The following is a 19,409-nucleotide window of genomic DNA, read 5'->3' as shown; positions in this document are numbered from 1 at the left end:
AGAGAGGAACACACACACACACACACACACACACACACACACACACACACACACACACACACACACACACACACGCGCTCTTGCACGGGCTGGATTCAGACAGTGTAAGGGCCGCTTTTTATGGCTTCAGAACATTAGGTCATGACCCCAACCAAAAAGCCATAGCTATTATCAATGTGGGAGTAAGGCCATATTTTCATTTTTTTATTTGGTGACAGGTAGACTTTTCATCCAGCCTGCTGTGATGTGATCCTTTCAGTGTCGGCGTGTTTAAGATCAAATGTTTAGGGATGAATTCGACCAATCAAAATTGTTGGACTGAAACTGTGACTACTCTTCAACCAGTTGATTGATTGAAAAGAAAATCTGTCCATGTTTTTTCTAAATTAACTAAATTTGCTGCAGTGCACGGCACGCTCTCAACTTAAAAAAAAAAAAAAAACAGTGCTGCAGCATTTTAAATAATTTAAGGTAGTTATTTAATGCTCAAATGATAAGTGTGCACTTGTCCATATTTATATGACGGCTGAAAATAGGTCTTTCTTAACCACTGATACCAGAACATGTTTGGTTGCATGAGAGCACATCGCCCATCCAGACATCCTGGAGAAGTAAGCCCTTTAAAATGTGCTACATCTGTTATCATGTGATCGTTGTGTCATGGCTTTTTGAGTTATAAGCATATTTATCCTAACACGTGAATGATCCTCTGGTACATTGGTGCATTTCATCTGTTTTGCAGCAGATCAGTTCACGCAGCCTCTGTCACTAGGGTGGAGATCTGATGGTAAAGGCTCGAGTGTCCCTTGGTTGACCCTGACAGTGCAGTGCCCCCTACCCCCTCCACCCTCCGTTCTATCTCCTCCTCCTCTCCTGTGCTTCTCCATCAGCCTCTCTGAGGTTACTCTTGGCCAACTCTGGCCACCTGATTAAGGGATTAGTGGGGCTGATGGTTGTCAGTGTCCCCCACATGCTGGCTACTACCAATAAAGCAGACACCTGGACCTCAGGGAGGAGGCAAGGGGCTGGTAGCACGTATTTCATGCACATAAACACAGGAGTGTATGCATACACATGGATTTAGTAAATTCAGTTTTAATGCAGGACCAGTGTTTGTCTCACGTTGGCCTTTTTGACCAGACGGATAAAGAATGTAAGAGGAGAGGTGGCAGGGTTAGCCCAGGTCTTTTATTGCCCTCCTGTCTTTCTCTCCTGCTCCTGTAGCCTCCTCCACGCCTCCCACTGCTCCTGATGTCCTGCCAAATTTGTATATCCCTTTAATCGTGTGAGTCGCCATGTCAGCAGCACTGTATAAACCCCACTGCTTTGTCTTGCTTCTGTTTGTCATCACACCGAGACTCTGCCTCCTGCCATCACTCTGGTCAAAGATCAGCTATCTTGGAATTGCAGATGCTTAAGGATGTCCCAATGTTGTTCTTTTTTGGGGGTTTTGTTGTTGTTTTTGTGTCTTGGATCTAAGTTACTTATTTATTTTTCCTCATTATGCAGCTGCACAGTAAAAACCTGCTGTAAAATGAACTCAGAAGTACATTTAATCTGGTAAATATAGCAATCAAGACCACTGGAGAGCTTGTGACACTGAAATAGCTCTGTGTAACCCCAGTTTCTTCATATTTTTCTTTAAACATCCATGGATGGAATTTGAGTCTAGATCAGTTCAGGACATTCCTAACAGCTGCCATCTCCCTCATGACTATTTTTAGCTGCTCCCTTCTTTAAACTTGCACGAGAAACAAGTCATTGGTTGCTTTAGCATTTTGCATCATTGATTGCGAGATGGTGGGGAGGGGAGCACATTACACGTGTCATCATAAACAGAGAGGCATTGCTTCCTAGGTAACATTTAAAGGGTTTTACTGTCTCTGTTGCTTGCCTCAGTAAACCTACATGGACTGCTGTCCTCAAGCGACAGCATGACCTCCCGCTGCCCTCTTGCCCTCATAATCACACAGCTAGATGCTAACCGGCTCAGCTCAGCTTTAGAGCCAGTGCTCTCATGCTTTGGCTGTTATTCGGATTTCTGCTGGTTTAGATTTAATTCCATTCATGCAACATCTGTAAACACGCATGCAGGATGCTTAATTTACTTGGACCTGAAGGGAGAGTTTGAGTGTTTTGTTCTGGTGAGATGGTGAAATTTGAATTAACTAAATGTTTTTTCCCCTTTTTAAAGAAGTTTAAACTGAAGTCTTACTTGATTCTTTTAAAACGGCATGCCCCCCTGCTGGGGTTTAGGGTCTCTGTGGGGGTAGGATGGGCAGAAGGGATGGGTGGGGTATGGAGTGAATCTCGGTTAAGTGAATGTGATTCAGGCAGGGAAAATAAACTAGAATTTCATAATGTAATCATGCTGATCATTACAAATCTATTTGGATTTCTTTATTTATTTATTTTTAATCGTTAGTGATTGACAACAATTGAAGTGAGTGGTGTAAACCTTTTTTGTTTTTGCCTTCTGAAGTCAGGAAATGCCAGGATCACTGATTTAACTTAGTATGTTCAAAGATAGAAGAGGGAGGGTTTTACTTTTCTTAAAATAGACTTTGCTTAAACAGAGTAATCACGTCTGTTAGGTAATTTTAGAGGAAAAATGTGCCAAATGAAGCACTTTCATCAGCAATTACACCGTTCTGTTGTCAGGTTTACTTGAAAAAGTGCAGTGTAATATTATACTGCGCTAAGTCTAGACAAATTAACAATAGAGAGTTTTATAAAATGTTCAATAAGGATGGATTAATTGGAATACAAGAACAAGGGCCATCAATTATAATTAGTTTAAGGACCCCGGTCTGATTGGCTGGAGGAATGCAGGCAAACAGGACAGGTGTAGTGATGTTAAAATCTGAAATAAGGCGAGGTGTGGAAAAATGGAAATGATCATGAAATTTGAGGATGAATAATGTTATTCAAGAGGAATGAGAGACTGTTCTTTTGTTTTTGTTTTTAAGGAAAGTTTTACTTTCCTGGGCTTCCTGAAATGATCAGAGGTAATTGGATGATTGGATGAACCTGCTACAGTAACTATACATGTATATATGAATCATTATGAGGGGTCGTAACTCCAAAACTGACTGGAACCAATGGTTTAATGTAAATGGCGTACTGTATGTTTCTGTTTAATCTTAAAAATTCATTAAGTATGCACTAATGTAGTTAAAAATATACAATAATAATTGTAATAATACTGCTAATTTTTCTTATTAAGTTATTGCTCAGGGTTTTCTGTGGTTTCGGTATCACAGTAAGCTAGAGTGAAATCTTTACCTACAAATATTTGGGTGTGCTGGTTGAATCTCTTTGAAGAAACCCTAATAATTGCTCCTTGTTTGCTTATTTTCCACAGAGAACAACAAAGATGCCCAATACCAGAAGGTGAAGGTAAAGGCAGAACCCATGGAGGTGGACCCGCCACCTGCAGACCTCACCCCACCTGCCTCCCACATGCTAGCCTTCAGCACTTTAGGGGCGAGTGAGAAGAGCGAGCCAATGAGTAACCTCCACGAGACGTTGGCATGCCCCCAGAAAGATCTCTTCTCGCAAGACATATCGGTCAAAATGGCCTCTGAACTATTGTTTAAATTGTCAGGTATGTTACCTCAGGCTGGTCACTCACTGTTTACTGAGCCATAGAAGATCTACAACACACACACACACACACACACACACACACACACACACACACAGGAGCATCATGTTCTTTTTTTTTCTCCCCTCAGCACTCTGGTGTAAACCTTGGACAGTTTGTGATATTTGACCATAAAACCTACATGTTTCCATTTCCATCCTCTGGTGGCTCTGTAGTAAAGTCAGGATGTAATGACTTCCTGCTTTTTACCTGTATGGCCATGAAAGTGACATTGAAGCAGCAGACAGCTGTTTGTATTGCTAGATGAAGACAGAGCACTGACGTGTATTCATGGCCCCCCAGAGAAAAACCAGGTGTGTGCATGTGTGTATGTGAGAGATGAGGTTTGTAGCCCTGGGCTGGGACCCAGGGCTCTATCCAGGTTCTGATTGCATCTCTTAAATGCTGTACAGAGACACAAGCTTGTGTAAATCTTTCTTTTTCCTTTTTTTTTTTTAAATTCTTTTTTGCTCGTCTTGCTCTCACACATATTCACAAATTCACACATTGCCAATCGTTCTTTCCTGCACACCTTTACACACTCACACAAGGCCCCATGGGGAGTGGTGTCTCTCTCTCTCTCTCTCTCTCTCTCTCCCCCCCTCCCTCCCTCTCTCTCAACTCGTTTTCAGACATGCCGGCTCAAGCACACTTGGCTGCACACGCTCCCCCTGCACTTCCTCTCCCTCCCTCCTTCCTTCTCTCCCTTTACATTTCTCCCGTGCGGCATCTCCATGGCAACGCGGAAAGAGACCTCTGTCCTTGGCGAGCAGTGTGACGGAATAGGGTGTTTTGGGTAGGGGGTGGGTTTTGGTAGTGGTGGTGGTGGGTTGTAGCAAAGGCGGGGGGTGGCTGAGGATAAGGAGGGTAGGGAGGGCAGCGGGGGTACGGAGTATGCCCACCCAGGGAGGCCAGGCCATCACTAGCCTGGCAACAGCGACGACCGCCCGCCTTAGAACTGGGCTTGAATGTGAGGGGGACTGGAACAGAGTGGGCTGCTGTCACACAATGAGCAATCAATATGAATTACCCAGAGCAGTAGGACCTCAGAGACACATCAGTAGCAAGGTCGCTCTGAACACCGAGATGATTGCAGCTTTGAAATTCACTTCAATGCGTTGCCATGAAACTCACACATATGGCTCCGTTCTCAGGCATTTTGTATAGTGCTCTTTACTGCCAAATACTGAAACGGCCATGATCCGTGCGCACATTTGCTGGGCACCTAGTGTCCAACTTGATAATTCTTGCTTTACTTTTAAGAGATTTCCTGTACTGTAGTGCTGTAGGATTGTCAAGGTTTTGATTTTTTTTTTTTCTTTTAAGGAGGGAAAAAAAGAATCTTTGCTCTTTTAGTACATTTATATTGATATTTCTTATTACTAAACAGTTTCTCGGTGGGAAAAAAATTAATAGCACCTTGCTGTGTTTGTGGGCGAGGGGCTTTTTACAATATGGGGCAAATAAATATTTGCCAGTTTAAAGAGTTTACTTTGTCACTCAGTGTATTAAACTGCCTATTTACAGATGGGTAAAACATTAGAGGATAAAGCTGAACCATTAACCTCCAACAGTGAGCTGTTACACTGTGGGGGGCTTTCTGGGTTTACTTGTCCCCTCAGACTCATGTGTAAATGCATAACTTATTCTGTGGTCTCATTGTTGCACTGATGAGGCATTAGCAGGTTCGTACAGCGTGACGGTGCCTGCATCCATTGGGCAAGAGGTGGTCACTGAATGGTTGGTTACATATGGAAGTGTTGTGAGTCACATTCTGTGAACTTTCCATGCAGCAAATCTCAATTGAGTTGAACACCGGAGGAAGACTTTGGTGTGGAATGTGTGCATACAGTGTAATACAGTCGAATATTAAACATTCCCATCTTTTTCAACCTTCATGTTATTGAAGGTGATTCAGCTCTTGCGCTGTGGTTTGAGTCCATAGGTGCAAGAGTAGTGGTGTTGATTTAGATACTAAAATGTTGACAGTTTTTGTTCTCCCCCCCCCCCCCCCCTACATTATCATACAAGAGCATGACCGTACACCAACACATGTGTCATCTGGGTAGGCTAATGCATATCTGGGCAGCCGTGCACATTGTTAGGCGAGCTCGTGGCGCAAAGGTCAGCAGACCCGCTGGAGAAACTCCCACTAATCCAGATGGCCAGTGGCCTCCCTACTGGCTGTGGCAAACCTGCACTTTACGTGAGCATAGCTTAACTTGGCAGTCTGGCCATAAGTTCACTTGCCGTTGTCCTGATTGTGTCACAACCGATCAAGAAGGAAAGTTAGGACAGCGCTGTTTAATTATTCATCCGATGGCTTGATCTGTGTGATTCCTCTGAATAGCAGCTCATGTGTCAAACTAAGATTGTCTGGGATGTTGGATAAATCTCTGCACATGTTTCATCTCTGTGTCACTGTCAGACAGCGACTTACGACCCACGGGGCGTTTTAGGAAACTAACAACTAACACTGAGCCTAAATGGACAGCTTGTCACCGGTCCCTCAAATTTGAGCACAGTGGTTTGACAGAAAAGATATCTAAACGTATGGTTTATTGTTTTTCTCTCCAGAAAAAGTCAGCAAAGCCAACAACCACAAAGACAGTAACATGGTGGGGATAAACAGGTAAGTCTGTAAATAGACTGTAAATACACGTGTTTTTGTTCAATGTCTGATCAGTAATTACATGGCTTGAATATTGGGTTGGTTTGATGGCCGTGTAAGTAGGCTGTGTGATTTATTTCATGTCTCTCCATTTCAGTCCATTTCTGGACGAGTGCTTCAGACAATCACCCTTTAACTCGCGCTCCAAGAGCACTTCGCCCGCAGAGGCCAGCTCCTCTACCAGGGTACCATTCAACGGTGAGACACGTTACCGACACACACTGTGGGCCAACATCATCACGGGGAAACACGGACATGTAGATAAAAGTTAAAGATGCGGGATTCGAGTTCTAGTGTTTTCAATTAGACCTAAAGACAAATTTAAAAATGATAATTTATATGGAATTTAAATAATTGATCACATAAAGAAAAGTAATTTGCTTATTGATCGAGAATGAAAATCATTGTGGCCTCAGCTAAAAAAAAAAAAAAATCAGCGAATTGATCGGGTGTCTTTGTGTTTTGTTACGAGAGAAACTGGACTAAAAAAAGTCCTCCGCAGCTCGACAAAATATGAGACTTAATTAACTGCCAGGACTCGGTATCGCTGCATCATTCATGGTCTTTAAAGGTTCCAAGTCTTCATGTTGTTCCCGCTACAGCTTCGGGAAATAATTGATAATGTGGAGTTGCTCATTACCTGCTTTCTTACAATATACAGTATGTCCACAGATTAATACTCTTCGTGTGAATACAGCACACACACACTCACACACACACACACACACACACACACACACTGTGGTTAAACCACTCCTCTCACCTCATATAGAGCTGCTTCAGGCCCTTCTGAACTCTCGCACATTTCCCCAACCTGAAGGCTCTGCTCAGGGCATCCCCTCTCTTCCCCTCTTTCCTGGCATCTCAGAACTTCCCTCCTTGTTCCTTTGGCAGTAAGAGATCCAGAGGTTAATTAGCTTGTGCCAGCTTTGCCTGTCCCTCTGCCAGTTAATGAAAATCTGATTGGCTTCTGGGTGTCAAGAGTGTCCTGAAAGTTAATTCGCCCAGCCCACCTCCCCCTTTCCCTTGTGTGTTTAAGCTTCACATTCAGCCTCTGCTGCCTTTTCTCTCTCTCTCTCTGTTTTTTTTTCTTTCTTTTACAGTTGTACCATTTCTCTTTCCTCCCTCATTCATTGTGTCCGCGTTTTATTGCGTCTCCATTGCCTTCGATCGGTAAGTTTGCCCACCGCAGCTGTAGGGAGGCAGCCCTTTAAACATATTTTCAGTTCATTGGTCGGTGAACTGCCATCTTTTCCCTGCCACTTTGTGCCACCTTTCCTTTATAGCGCAGATGTCACTGTGCGGTTTTGATCCTGCGTCAGCTGTCAAAGGCATACCTCGAGTCTTTGTTTAGCACTCCTGTGTAATATAATGATTATACATTCCACTGGACTCCACTTTGTTAAATACAAATAACTTTTATAATGTAAGTTATAAATAGAAGTGTATAGGGGAAGACAGTATTTTCCTGGAAAATGCTGCCATTCAGCTGCTGTGGCCATGAGAAGACAAAAAGAAAAGATGTGCCGCAACTTATAAAAGGTGATCAGTGTGTTTTTGTTTTGTTTTTTAAGTCTTTAGTTTGCCCACAGTCAGAGAGTTTCACTAAATACCAGAGATGTAAAGTTTTCTGTTTTAATTTAGTCTTTTCATAAAATTCCTCAAATTTTGGTTCTTTTGGGGTTTTTCCCTATAAAAATATGTAAAAACCAATGAGCAGAAAATGACACCTTACCAGTATGAACAAATGTCTTTAATTCTTTTGTTTGTTATTCACATGACTTGGTCTTAAATTTTAATAATTTTTTTAATTTATTTTTTAATTTGAGTGTTTAATCTGATCCAATCAACAGCTAAAATTCCAAAATTAGGTTGGTTTTTTTTGTTTGTTTGTTTGTTTGTTTTTTGAAGATGGACTTATTCTGTTTGTAGATCCCAACTTCAAAGTTTCCTTTAACATTCGATTTAGACATACTATGGTCCGGTCACACTATTGGGAAACAGTGGTTAGAGACCGCGTGGTTGCTTCAAAGATGGGGGCCGAGTCTGTGACGGCTCGCTGTCAGTTGTCATCTTCAGAGCAACTTTGTTGCATCAAAACTGCAAATAAAACCGAGGCAGCTCTCAGGTTAAAATTGAATGAGGTCAAACCAGCTCTTATATCCAATTGCAAACTGTAATACAGCCTTTAACTGTAATAGACACACAAAAAATAAAAATCACAAAACTGTTGCATGTACATACACAAACTCAGGTTAACCGCTTACACATCATAGGTTTGAAACAGAAATTCCTCCATAGACAGTGATGTACTTGCTACAAGACGGCGACTTAACTGCAAAATGATACCTGCACTCTGCAACCTTACTTATATAGGAATATAACCAGCTGAGTCGATTCCCTCTGTTGGAAGAAGATGAGTTGCGCCTGAGCGTGCAGTCTGATTCAGATTAATTGCAACATGTTCGCAATCTGTCTGCGTTTAGAAATTAAAAGGAAGTTACTTGCAAACCTCCAATCTGAGTTATTGCATCCAGTTCAAGTTGACCACAGCTGTTTGATACAGGTTGCCTCTCACCAGGCGACCCATGCAGTCGCCTTGCAATCCAAAGTCATTATCCAGACTTGTAAGTAGGTGACTGAGCCTTTAAACAGCTAGTTGATATCTTATTTGATGTCAGTGTAAGATAACGATTTTTCTATGAAAACCTGCATTTTCAATTTCACGTGTGCGTGCGTGCAGTTTATCCAAACCAGTTGAAATTTCACTTGATCATTTTTAATCAGTATAGATCCTCCGGCTTAATATATAGTGTTCAAAAATTAAGGACTACGCTAAAGCACACTTGAAATAATCAAGTTGAAAATCATGACGGACAAAAGACCGGATTCAAAATTACACCAAAAATCAAAATGAAATTGTTCCAGTATTTTTTTTATTTTTTAATGGCTGCACTATTGTTGTCATCTACAAACTACACTTTAATTTGTCCGTCCACCCCCTGGAAAAAACAAACAAAAAAAAATCCATAAAAGAACTTAAAACCAGACTGTGAACTGCATAACAGGCGACATAACGGCTTCAGCAGAGCGTCTGTAGCACAAAAATGCTCTCCATTATGAAGCAGCTAATGGAGCAGCTATCATGCAGAGATGAAGCTGAAAAGTGTGAGCATTTCCCTTTAAGCAAGAAAGAGAGAATAAATGAGTAGGAGTTAGTGTGATACCAGTGTGACTTGAGGAGTTCGCTGTCTCCTCCCTCCAGTCTGGGGTTTAACACAATCCTTCATTTCTTGTTTGCGTCCCTCTCTTCTGCTCTAATAGCACTAATTAAACCATTAACCACTTGAAGGCCCCTACACCCTAATTGGCTTAATCATCAGTGTGTATGCCGGGTCATGGCCTTGAGCCTCTGCTGTCTGGATTCTCATCACTCTGTGTGACCAAAACCATCCCCGAGTCTCACTTGTGTGAGTCAGGACAAGTTAATGCTTTCATGGGGTATACTTTAGCTTTAAGACATAATAAAGATTAGGATTTGTACAATAGGTCACAAACTGCGAATGAGTTTAAAAACCGATAGATGCAGGTAGATTCCAGCTAATGCAGGATGTCACCTTGAGGACTTTTACTGTGTTTATGCGTGTGAAGAAACACAAAGTCACTCGTTATTAACGTCACTAATGGTAGGTGTTGCTTGACACCGGCCTGCATGCATTTACCATCGTATTCCAGCCTCGTTCATCCTTCTCTGTAGCAGAGCGGTGAACGGGAAACAAGTATGATTACACATGTTCTCCCCTTTTTTTTTTCTTTTTTTAAAATTGATTAAAGGTAATTAAATTCACAATGGGTTTCATGTTGTTTCAACATGTGACACCTTGCCTTTAATTCTGTTTCAAATTAGTTTTTTTTTTGTTTGTTTTTTTTTTTTAAAGGTCCAAACGAGTTCCAGACTGTTCGTTTAATCTATTTTTTACTTGCAGTCCCAAACCCAAAGCGACATTTTCGGATGTTTTCACATTGTCTGATCAGCAATCCAGAACTTTCCTACCAGAGGATATTTGACATTTCTGCATGTTAATCAATTTAAATGTTCATTCAGACAGTTTGACCTCCAGTTTAAAAACGATCTGGATGAATCAAGAAACTCAATCTGTAGTCAACTCCTTGAATCTTGAACACTTCCTTAGAAATACTGTCAAATCGTTATTTCACGAGTGGTTCAAGGTAGGAGAATTTTTTTTTTGGCTTGAATCAAGTTTTATAAGAAAAGTAATTGTTTTGATAGAATTCTGTATCTGTTGTCTGGATGCATCTATTGTCTGGATTCTCTGCAGAAAAGTCGAGCTGACTGTGCGTGATCTTGCTTTGACAGTTCCGAAACTCTGCGAGGAGACGGTGTGACGCAGATGACAGAACATGAACAAAGATATGCTAGATAAATTCAGTAGTTTGCATATGGAGGCTAGAGAGGCGATTTTTAAATGCGTGAAGCTGTGTGAGTCACTGCAGCAGCAGTGAAATGTCCTTTCACACCAACATCTGTTCTTTACCAGTTGCCACTAAACATGCCCCCAAAATGCCACAAAACAATCTTTGCTTTTTTTCCCTCATTGTGGTATTCAAACCCACACGAGTAGCTCATCGGCTGGCTAGACGGTATGTTTTAGGACAGCCTTTAAAAAAAAAAAAATAAAATAAAAATAAGTGATAGCGAGCAGTTGTTAAATATCAACAGTGGACTGAAGTGCACTGATTTCCATCTGCAAAGAATCTAACTCTGAGCTAGTGGGAGGAATGAGCAGCATTTTTTCCTTTTCTTTATCGTCATTTTAAAAAAGAGAGACTAAAGAATTTTTAAAGATGCCTTTTTCACCTTTTAATGTCTTGCACATAGAAAGGTTTTGGCCAAGGCTACCTGTGTAGCCTGTTCCCTGAACAGCATAGACATTTGTAAATAAAATTTCTGCCTTCATTCATGGTAGTTGTACACCACAATGGGGTACATGCTTTTGCGCTCGTGAATTACTCCTTGCTCTATTCATATGGTGGGGGTTAGTTCAAAGCTGTAACTTCTATTCTTCAGCGTCTGTCAAAGCAAGTGAAAATTCTCAGTGTTATTCTTTTTATGTCTTTCCTTCCATCCTCTCCCAAATGAAAGAGGTGAAATACAGCGAGGAGAGTTACAGTGGTGTGCTTGTGCTGCAGGCTTCAGAGCAAAGGACTTGTGCTTGCTGTTGACATTAAGAATGCATTTAGACTGCATCCCACCTGCAGGCTAAACAATGAGCATCTGTCAAATGGTGGCAGACAGGTTTCACTCTCGTGGGTTAGCAAATTAGCCCGCGGTGTATCAGTCGTCTGCTGTTCAGACGAAGGGAATTAAGACTTTTTCATATTTATATGCCTGAAAATGTTTTGATTATGGGGCATATTTTCTCAAACAAGCCTTTTTTACCTTTCAAGCTTTTGGCTGTCGAACAGATTTTACCTTACAATCATCAAAAACGTGAACGCAGATTATAATTAAAATGCATTCGTAAAGAAGGAACTAACAAAACATGTCACCATTCTGTTTCATTTGCCCCGTTTCTTGTCCTGGTGGGTGATGGGTAGGCACACACAGGCACCTTTATGAATGTGAAACTATGTGAAATTATTACATTAGATTAGAAAATGTTTATGTACCCTTTTAAGAGCCAAATACTGTGACCACCCCTGCTTAACACACCTTTTGCATGCTGTAAGTGTCGTGTAGTATCTGGTCCCAAGATGGTTGCAGCAAATCCTTTTAATTCAATTCAAGTTTATTTATATTGTGCCAATTCTTAACATTTGCCTCAAGTGCTTTACACTGTAAGGTAAAGACCCTACAGTATTATGGAGAAAAAAACCCATGAGCGAACATTTGGCAACAGTGGGAAGAAAAAACGTATTTTTAACAGGAAGGAACCTTCAGCAGAACCAGGCTCTGTGACGGCTATCCTGCACATCTGGTTAGAGCATAAGCTTATTGCAGCATAACTATCCAGACCTATAAGCTTTATCAAAAAGGAAACTTTTAAGCCTAATCCTACAAGTAGAGAGGGTGTCTGTCTCCCAAATCCACCCTGGGAGTTGGTTCTACAGGCAAGTGGCCTGATAGCTGAAGGCTCTGCCTCCCATTTTACTTTCAAAAACTCTTTGAATTACAACCAAGCTGAAGGTCTGAGAGCAAAGAGCTCTGTTAGGATAAGTCTTTAAGATATGACAGCGCCTGATTTTTCAAGACTTTATATGTGAGGAGAAGGATTTTAAATTAAATTCTGGATTTAACAGGGAGCCAGTGTAAGACGTTTGAGTTGGAGCGCGCATTGTTGGACTCGGCTGAGTCTTGTTCAAGCGTGTCCCCTTTAAAGCACCTTGAGGCAACTGTTTTTGTTATTTGGAGCTATATAAATCAAATTGCATTGAATTAAATTTTATTAAAAGCCTGTCAACATTATACTTTAAGCTGTCAAGAGATTTTTTTTTTTTTTTAAACCCAGTTGTCGTGCCATGGTCACTTGGTCACTGTTAAAGCTGAGAAACTTTGACTCTTATCTGATGACTCTTAGGGACATGGGCCATGTTTTGGAGCTGCTGCTGTACCCAGAGAATATATGGGCCAAGAATTTTGCTCAGATGTAGTTGTTACTACAAACTGCATTCAAAAAGCTTCCTGTACCACAGTCTGGATATTCACTTTCAAATATGCAATTATAAGGATAATTCAGTGCACCAGATCATGTTTCCTGCATTCAGTAAATTGACCTGCAGAACCAGCCTTTCCCTAAAGGTTTAATATATCTCTGACCATGACACATGCTGCTGTTATGAAATATCCAACATTGTTTGTTTCACTGTGGAGTGAGAATAATGTTTTGGCTCATCAGGGTAAATTTCAGGACGGCTTAGATTATGTCAGCTGGATGCAGGAGGGCAAAAAATGGCTGGCATTCTTCTGTCCACAGTTCAAAAATAAACCTTACATATTTAAATTCACTAATAAGTATGAAAATTACAGTGTACACGCAAGATGTCCTTTTACTGCTGCTGTTTATCCTGCTGGGCTGCTGTTATTACTTTCTGCCTGTCCTGTGAAAAAAAAAAAAAACGGCCTGGCTGCTAGGTCAATAATTATTAGATCCTGTCCTCAAAGAAAGCAAAGAAGCAGATTTCTTCAAATGTGAAAATATTTCTCAACGAAAATATGAACGGACGAGTGCGCCTCGATAAAGCTGCGTTACTGGTCTGAGGAGGGAAGTAACTGGGGCATCGTAGCGGGCTAATGTTGAAGCCTCATATCCCACCTGACAATAGATTATTGAATAAAAAGAAAATGCTTAAAACAGACGAGGAAAGCAAAGGTTACCCAATAATCCAGAGAACACTGTGGTTAGTAGAAGCTCACTTAGCACAGCAGTGCATGTAGAGCGTAAGTAACTTTGGCTGAGTTACAGCAGTCTGCAGTCGTTTCTGTAGCTGGCAGCAAATGATGGGAACGGTTTTCTCCGTGTGTGTGCACGTGTGTGTTCTAGACTCGGAAAAGGATGACGGAGAGCTGGGAAATGGGATCGCCCAGTGGAGATTAAACGAACAGCTCTTCCCCTGTCCCATTTGTGGCAAGGTGTTTGGTCGACAGCAGACCCTTTCTAGACACCTCTCCCTGCACACAGGTAAGTCACCGCCAGCATGCTGTGACGTCTTCTCCGTTCAAGTGCAGGCATTAGGTATTCACCTGTGTTGTTGATGCTGCCCACAGTAAATAAATAAGGTTGACTAGACTAGATTACCCTTCCTTTAAAGAGATTACTACCATGATTAGTCTCACTGGGAAAACTGCCCGTCTAATTACCCAGCTAGAAGGATGCCACGGAGTATACACACACACACCCACACCCCAGTAATTCTGATCCTGCTACGATTGGTTAGCTCTTTCACTTTCTCTCTGGGAGTCTGCCTCACTCCCTTGTGTCCTGATTACCCTGTGTTTTTCAGACTCGGCCTGCCTTTGCACCCCATCGATTCATTCTACCCCATCGCCGTCTTCCACAACTCTCCACTCTCCTCATTCCTTATTGGTTAAAAATGAATTAATAAATAAATAAAATGATTCTCCCGTTTGTAAAGTTTTTGTCTGTTCAGGATTAGTAACGAATAACTATACACACACAAAGTGCACAAATGGAGACTAGTGTACAAAATGCCCCCACACAATTGGACATGCTCTCACATTTAGCGTGCACACACTGCACGACATGCACGCTCACCATCTGAGAGTGTTGGCTGTGAACAGCTTGGCCACACCACGGAGAGCAGAAGCAGGGGCATATGTCAGTGTGATGGTCTTTTTGGTTTCCCCGGCGACATAAAGGTTGCCTGGCTTCGTGTCCTTGGGGCAAATGGCGTATGTGTGTGCGCGCGCGTGTCTTTTTTTTTGTTTGTTTGTTTTGTTTTGTTAAAACATCTTGTGGTATCTACATGTTTTTCCCAGAAATCTGGGGATCAGGTTTACAGTTGGGGTCGGGCGAAGGTGAGGCAGGGTTAAGCGTTAAGTAATTAGGTTTAGGCTTGCTTTAAAAGCTCGGAGGCTGAGCGCAACTTAATGAAATATCATCTGAGGTGATGTTTACAGTAACCCAGGGTCGTGTGTGTCTGTGTGTGTGTCTTTCCTTGCAGAAGAGAGGAAGTACAAGTGTCACCTGTGTCCTTATGCAGCCAAGTGCAGGGCTAACCTCAATCAGCACCTGACCATCCACTCTGTCAAGCTGGTCAACACAGATGCTGAGCAGATTGTCAGCGCTGTTACAGCTGACTCCACCGAGCGCAAGAACTGCCCGTACTACTACAGGTAGGACCACGTGTTACCACCACACCTGCTGAGGACATCTCAAGCCAGTACCACATAGTGGATTTAGGCTTTTCAAAAAAAAAAAAATATATATATATATATTTATTTCTCTGATGCACAATTACACCCTCTCTCTGCCACTGCTACATGTTAAAGGTCTGTTTTCATTTTATCTGAAACATGCTCGTTCGCCTTCTTGCTAAAGGTTCAGATGAGGAGATGAAGTAGATCTGCTCTTGTGTCTGTGCTTTTCACATGAACCAAGACCCAGTGAACAGTTGTGCAAAAGTCCCACATTTCCTTATGTTTTGCTGGGAAGCTGAGAAATGAGTGTTGCAGAAATATGTTAGCGATACATGGAAATACAGTATAAAAAAACAAAACAGAGTTTGAAATTCTAACAAGCTTGAGAAAGTCAACATTTGGTGTGACCACCTTTATTCTTCAAAACAGCCTGAACTCTCTTAGCAGGTTTTCCTCTGACTTCTTTAAGTAGTCTTCAGGATTAGTTCTCCAGGTTTCTTGAAGGATAATCAAAGCTCTTCTCTGGATGTTGGCTGCCTTTTGTTCTTTTCTCTGTCAAGATGATCCCACCCTGCTTCAATAATGTCGCGTTCTGGGCTCTGGGGAGGCCAATCTATGACTGATGGTGTTCCACTGCATGTGTGTTTGTGTTTTGTTTTTAAATCCAGGATGCTGGACACTTTCCTGTGCTCATAATTCCGTCATTTTTCACAAGACCCCCAACAACCCTGGCTGAAATCCAGCCCCAAACCATGACACAGTGTCCACGGTGTTTTATAGATGACTGTAGGCACTCACTTGTTGTATTTTTCAGTCCAATTCGTGTTTAATGTGGAACACTTCAGCTTTTTCTCTTCCTTAAGAATGACTTCTTGACAGCCAACCTTCCACTGAGACCATTTGTGATGGAGCTTCAGTGAACAGTAGATGGATATCAGCTAAAGGGCCAGATGCATCTGTCTGGTCCTGTGTCGGGTCTTTGCTGTTTTTGTTTGTTTTTCTATTTTTTCTGGATCTTTTAAGGATGTCTAAAATTGCTGTCCATAAATCAATTTATGATTGATAGTTTTTATTTGATTTGTTTTGTTTGTTAGCCCTGCTATCTTCTTTTCTCCTCCTTGTCCAGTTTTGTAAAAAAAAAAAAATTAAGGACATACTGGACACCAAATCAAGAATCAAGCTTTTGGGGAATCATCTTGTTGGTATAAAAATGGTCTTTTTTGCATTTTTGTAGATTCAGCTATTTGTGTGACACGCTGCTAGTTAGGACCTGAATCAAGTATTTAAAATTGGTTCATCCCTTCAGTTAGGTGCCCTTTTTCTAATTAATTAATTTGTTTTTTTGCTATTGCACAACAACACTTTAAAATAAATTAAAATAGGTCTTGTTCCTTGGAAGCAAAACATAAAGTACTGTAGCTTAGCATAAAGAGTGGTGTGGCTTTTTTGGAGGACAACAAACAAACTCAATTGTGGGGTTTTTATTATATATATTTAAAAATAAACAGCTACTCTGTTCTGGTAAAACAGCTTGGATTTTGATTTGTGAGCAGCTTGGTTGAACAAACAGAACTTAGCTAATCATCTCTTCTTTCTGTAAATGTCTGCAAAAAAATCTAACTGGATGAATTTCCAAGATGTAACTGGACACTTTAATGTGTCCAATGTCTTTTAAAATAGGTCAGTTGCACTATTTCTGAATTGTATGTTATCTTCAGCAGTCTTTATCACGTTGAGAGGAATGTAGCTACAACATACCATTTGGCAGTTCTTGCAGGGAAAATCTAACACTGAAGCGGCCCGTCGGCCTCCTCTCATTCTCACCCTCTTCCTCCTTCTTCCTCTCTGTTCTCTGTCCAGCTGCCATGTGTGTGGTTTCCAGACGGAGCTGAATGCCCAGTTTGTCAGCCACATGTCGCTCCATGTGGACAAGGAGCAGTGGATGTTCTCGCTCTGCTGCAGCGTCTGTGACTATGTGTGCATGGAGGAGACCGACATGAGGAACCACATCAGCACTGGGCACACAGGTACAGATAGCTGGCCTGACTTTTGGTGGTGACAGCACTGATGAGAGAGTCTTTGATTTTTATTTTTGTTTGATTGTTTGTATGTGTATTGTTGGAGTGAGCTGATGATCAGTTTATGGAAGAAAATGTTAGGAAAGTTCTGCAAAAAGAAAAAATACGCTCCAACTCATCAGCAAAGCATGAAATATTCACACAATTTGCTTTTTTTTTTTTTTTTTTCCTGTTTTTCCTAAACAGAAAAAGCTCACCCTCTGGCGAGGCTGAAATATTAGACTTTACTGTTTCAGCCTCCTGCTCTGTCTCATTAGCTGCTGGAAGGCTAATGTTAGCTGCGTGTTAGCATACTGCTGCCACGCTACTCGCAGCTTTTTGAATGATTCACATTTCACCGTTTCCCTCCTCGTCTGCTCTCCTCGCGTCTAGTCCCACCCACAAGAGGATGCAAGGAGTCCAGGCAAAAAGCGTCCTTGAATCTGAACCTCATTTTTAAAGCGACTGGTTATGTGTGACATGTGGCAGAGATGCATGGCCTGCCCGCTGTTACACTGTCACAGCCTACTGTTGGATAGCAGATGTCAGATGAGACTACCGGCGTTCAGGAAGAGCTTTTATATTTCAACTTAATAACTCAACATTTCATGTTATTTTCTTATTATTTTGTATCTTAGGATGTTAATTGTATTTAATTAAAAAAAAAAAAAAACACTTTTGGCTTCTGAATGGCAAAAAATGACTTGAATTGATGAATTTCTTTTCAGCAGCAGAAACAAGCTTCTCATAGATGCACTTAATGGATAAGGAGGAAGACTTAGTTGTAGAGTCCTCCTCATACCATGGGCCAGATTTACTAAAGGGGGGGAAGGCGCTATACTCCTGTGGTTAGTTTTACGGGTGATTTACAGATGTTGCGCTCTAAATCACTTGCGTCTTTTTTTGAATATCGAGCGCGAAACATGTCTTTTTTCCATCTGAAATGTTGGTGTAATTGGCAGTAAATCAAAGTTTTTGTGCATGATTTAAATATTCCCCTCCAGATATTAAAGAAAGGAACTAAAAGAAATACAATATTTTCTTTTTCACACCTAAACCTAATTTGGTGTAAAACGTATAGGTGTTATCTGTGTCTCACGCCTCTGTAATATGTCATGGGTGCAAACGGTGCCACAGAGGATACATCTGCGCACCCTCAATCAGGCCTCCTCTCTTCGTTCCTGCCTCCTCTCAGTGCGTTCTAGGAAACGATAGATGTTTCAGAACGGCACACTAACATGATTTCCCGGTCACAGGTAGGAGGAGATGAGGAATCACGTAAACTCGATGGAGAACTCTTTCCCATATGGGCGGGACTTAACCGCACTCTGCGTCTTTTAATCTCCTTTCCGCTCGCTGTTGTTTCTGCGGGTCCTCAGACCTGTTCTGCAAAAGTACCCGATTCAGCTCCCGCAGAAAAAGAGATTTATGGAGTTATTTTCAAAATTACTCTCGCATGGAAGAGTGGGTGGTAGCTTACACATTGTGGCTCTTGGTCGCAGCTCAGAATATAAATACAGTGCGGTATTTGGACAGTGACACATTTTCTATTATTTTGGCTCTGCACTCCAACACATGGAGTTTAAATTTAAACAACGGGTGAGGTTAAAGAGCTCTCCCCCCCTTAGCAGCGCAGATAGGGCGAGCAGGGCAATCGTAGGGCTCCTCCTCTGCTCACCTTGTCTGTATGTAAACAACTTAAAGGTAAAGTGCTCGGTAATAAGCATTTGAGTTGGCTGGTGTATGTGCGTTTTGTGAACAGATATCAAATTTGAGAGAAATAAAAAGCATAATCACAGCAATATAAACTCTGCCACTGTTTAAATATTTATGGGCTGCTTTTGTGTAATTAAAGGAAATCACTATGGGCTGTTTTAAGCAAAAACATCATAATGTAACCCTTGATAAAAACACATTTCCGAGGACAGAGGGAAAGACGAGCGGCAGAGCTGGGTTTCATAAACAAGTCTCCTCCAATCGACCTTCTTTGGACTTTTAAAGCTGCTGGTCTGAACCTCTGGTGGTCGATATGACTGTTTTTGTCTAAAACAGCTTTGTCCAGTTTATTGCTGACGTTGTGCTCCTCTGCTAGTGCTCCTTGTTTGTGTGTGTGTTTGCTCCTTATGTGTGGGTGGG

At 41.6% G+C, this 19,409-nt stretch overlaps 1 protein-coding gene across 2 annotated transcripts in view; it reads left to right on the top strand.

The window, feature by feature from the left end:
* The window catches only part of znf827 (zinc finger protein 827), a 75,102-nt gene that overhangs the window by 45,383 nt on the left and 10,310 nt on the right, over nucleotides 1-19,409 (top strand). For both annotated transcript variants that reach the window (XM_082537103.1, XM_082537102.1), the window contains exons 6-11: nucleotides 3,365-3,607; nucleotides 6,224-6,278; nucleotides 6,415-6,515; nucleotides 13,880-14,017; nucleotides 15,021-15,192; nucleotides 17,077-17,243. In XM_082537103.1, coding sequence (XP_082393229.1) covers nucleotides 3,365-3,607; nucleotides 6,224-6,278; nucleotides 6,415-6,515; nucleotides 13,880-14,017; nucleotides 15,021-15,192; nucleotides 17,077-17,243 — 876 coding nt within the window. The remainder of the gene's footprint in view (nucleotides 1-3,364; nucleotides 3,608-6,223; nucleotides 6,279-6,414; nucleotides 6,516-13,879; nucleotides 14,018-15,020; nucleotides 15,193-17,076; nucleotides 17,244-19,409) is intronic.

This window comes from Aulonocara stuartgranti (assembly GCF_965226115.1).
Source record: "Aulonocara stuartgranti genome assembly, chromosome: 6".
Classification (NCBI taxonomy): domain Eukaryota; kingdom Metazoa; phylum Chordata; class Actinopteri; order Cichliformes; family Cichlidae; genus Aulonocara; species Aulonocara stuartgranti.
This window is presented reverse-complemented; position numbering and strand designations above follow the sequence as displayed.